A 3,032-nucleotide genomic window follows, 5' to 3' on the forward strand; every position below is an offset into this window, starting at 1 on the left:
CTCCATCCATCCAACCTCCCACAGCCTCCGCCCCGAGGGTCTCACCCCGGGGAGTGCCCCCACCCACCCCTCACCACGTCCTAGGTCAGGGTGCCGCGGCCACGATCGCCCGTTTCCAGACTCACCCTGTTCTCGTCGTAGATGATCTGCACCAAGCTGCGATGTTTGGACTCGATAGGAGGGGGGGAGATGGGTTTTTCAGGCTCCGTGGCTGCTTCTTCCTCCAACTGTTGCTGTGGAAGGAGAAGGGGGAGGAGGAGGGTGAGTCACAGCGAGAAATGCAGCCGTCCCCATCCGCACGACGGTCTCCGCAGTGCCACGGCCCAGGCAGAAACCCCCACGGCAGAAGGCTTCCTGCGAGACACGAGCAGGCTCCGGCCACGGAGGGACGGGGAGAGGGAGGAGAGCTGCGTAACATCCCCTGCCACGCAAGCGCAGCACTGTCCTGCCCCGGCACCCGGCCCCGTGATGGTGGGTCAGGGCTTTTTTAGGCACCGAGGGTGAGGCCCTGCCTCCAACGAGCTTCCCGGAGAGGGCTTAAGGCTAGAAATAACGATCTGACTGGAAATCCTTAAGGGGAGCGGCAGCTCCAAGCCGGCTCCCTGCTACTACCGGGCTCCAGAGCCGCCGCTGCGCTGCGGAGAGCAAGGGGTGACCCCACCTTCCACCTTATCCTGCGGTAAGTGGTGGGAGTAGACGCCTCAGGATGACTGTTCTCGACGAAATGACTCATGCACCGGTTGCCCCTGCGCCATGCAGCCGGATGGGCCAGTGAGTACGGCAGCATGGCAACACCACCGTGAAAACTGGCGTGACTGAGCATGCTGCAGCTCTCCCGGCCAAGGTGAGCCACGCAATGCTCTGGAGGGCAAGGAACGGCTCCAGAACAGCACAGAACTCAGACACAGGCCACCTAGACACCCTCTGGTGAACTTCTGGAGAGAGCCCAAGTACTTGGGTTGCAAATACCTGCAGCAGAGACACGCCACGCAGCTCTGGCCATCCCAGCAGACAGTGGAATTGCTGCTGAGGGCACCGGCACAGCTTCCCTGCCTTCCACGCTCCCCTGGGAAGGCAGCTCTGGGACCCCTCCTCTCCTCCCATCACATAGGACAAGCTGTCCTGAGCAGAAACTAGCAGGTGAGTCCAGGCTCCCAGAGAAAGGCTGGATGGCCATCCCAGAGCGACCTGCCTGAAGGGACTACAGTGCCGAGAAGCTTTTGTTGGCCTCTCTGCTTTCTTACTGTCCTAACGTCATTGCCCAGCCCCACATCGTGTGGTATCTAGGCTCCGAGGTGCAGCAGCCACATGCAAAATACACCGTTCCATCCTCTCCAGCCCCACGTGTCTGCTGGTGCTGGGACAAGGCAGCCCACGGTGTGTGTCTCATCCCAAGCTTCAGTCCCGTGCCCGGCAGGAACACGCAGGAGCCCAAGAGCTGCTCCATGAGCACGTCCAACTATCACTTTTTCACTGCTTGGCCCCAAATCTCTGTATTTGTTGCTGAAGCAGCCTCTGTTGAAGCAACGGGAAACCAAGCAAGTCTCCTACAAGGAAGAAAATCCAGCTGGGACTGAAAGCAATCAGCTTGCACCAGAGGGAAGTGCTTCACCATCCTCTGCGATACAGCGCGTCTGGCAGCGCGAGGAGGTAGTGGGCACCTAATTCCTCCTTCAGAGCATCTCTCCTCCGACTGCCAATGCCCTTAGCAACCCTTATCCCATGGGATACAGGCCAGGAAAACACTTAAGTGCCTAACGGCCACTCACACCCCTTAAACTCAATGTGCTTCAGCAGATGAAGCTGTGGACTCCACTCATGTTCCATATCCCCACAGGTGGAGCACTCTTCCCATCCAGGGAAAAGCAGCAGTATAGGGAACACGGAGATATAGTCCCGAAAAAGCCACCATCACCAGGCAGCCGAGCATCATCCCAGACAGGGAGCCCCGGCTCCATGCGCCGGCACCAGAGTACCCACGTCAGGGCCTTAACCTGGGGCTTACCGCATCCAGGGGTGAGGACGGCTGGGAAATGGCCAGCTCACACCGTCTGCACCCTGGAAAGGGATCAGCCTTCCCCGGCACCACAGGGATCCAACCTGCCCGCAAAGAGCCTCGCTGCCGAAGGCTCCAACCACGCACGCAAAAGCCCGAAAGGTCCTTTCTCATCTCGGCCACGGCTATTTCCTGCGTGGCCCAAAGCACAGCTCCCTGCAAAGGCCACCGGAGCTCCTTGGGAAGCCACGGGCTGGAGGCAGTGCGTGGCATCAGCCCCAGCACGGAGGCGGCGCTTCCAGGCACCTTCCTGGTGTCCTTGGACCAGCCAAGACACCCCACCACGCACCCTCCCTCCCAGGTGGTAAACTCCAAAACCTCCAAAAAAAGAGCCCCAAAAGGAATCAGAAAATCCTCTGCTTCTCTTGGGGAAAATCTATGGGTTAAAAAGCCTCCAAAGAAGGCAGAAACTTGGCTACATTGTTCTGGAAACCCACAATTCTGCACAGCGACCGGGTGTGTCGTAAGCGATTGCAGACGAGAGGATTTGATGGCGTATCAGGAAATCAAAGTTTGCCAGTAAGTGGAGGCTCATTAAAAGCAGCTCGTCAAAAGAAAATACATATCTAATTATAGCTGAAATACAGTACAGAATGAAGTTCTAGTCCCTGTGGCGTAACGCCGCGCGCTGTCAAAGGGCCGGGCACAGAGGAAGGGACGCGGGCATAGTCGGCAGGCAGCACACCCGAGCGCAGCAGGTCCAGCCCGCGACAGCCACCCCGGAGCTGTGGAAACGGCAAAGCAAAATAGGTCAGGGTTCCCAGACACGGGAAAAAATGGGTTTCCGAAAGGTCTGCCACAAAAGCCAGGCTGGGCCTGTGACCTTTACAGGGAGAGAAGCGGGATCAGAGATTAATCTTGACGGCTCCACACTCTCTCCCTCCCCACTCCCGGCAGCAGCCTGGAAGAACCCTCCTCTCCCAAACGAAAGCCAGCAGAGCCATGGTGAAGGGATGGAAGATGCCATCGGCAGCCA

The 3,032-nt window shown here is 58.5% G+C and overlaps 1 protein-coding gene across 1 annotated transcript in view; it reads right to left on the minus strand.

Moving 5' to 3' along the window:
• LOC104511435 (nuclear receptor corepressor 2-like) overlaps positions 1-3,032 on the minus strand; it is a gene marked incomplete at its 3' end in the record, with an annotated part of 52,526 nt that overhangs the window by 9,729 nt on the left and 39,765 nt on the right. The window contains 1 exon segment of the mRNA XM_010154052.1: positions 126-233. Within this exon segment, the coding sequence (XP_010152354.1) occupies positions 126-233 (108 nt within the window).

Source organism: Eurypyga helias, unplaced genomic scaffold (genome assembly GCF_000690775.1).
Source record: "Eurypyga helias isolate BGI_N326 unplaced genomic scaffold, ASM69077v1 scaffold13186, whole genome shotgun sequence".
Taxonomy (NCBI): Eukaryota; Metazoa; Chordata; class Aves; order Eurypygiformes; family Eurypygidae; genus Eurypyga; species Eurypyga helias.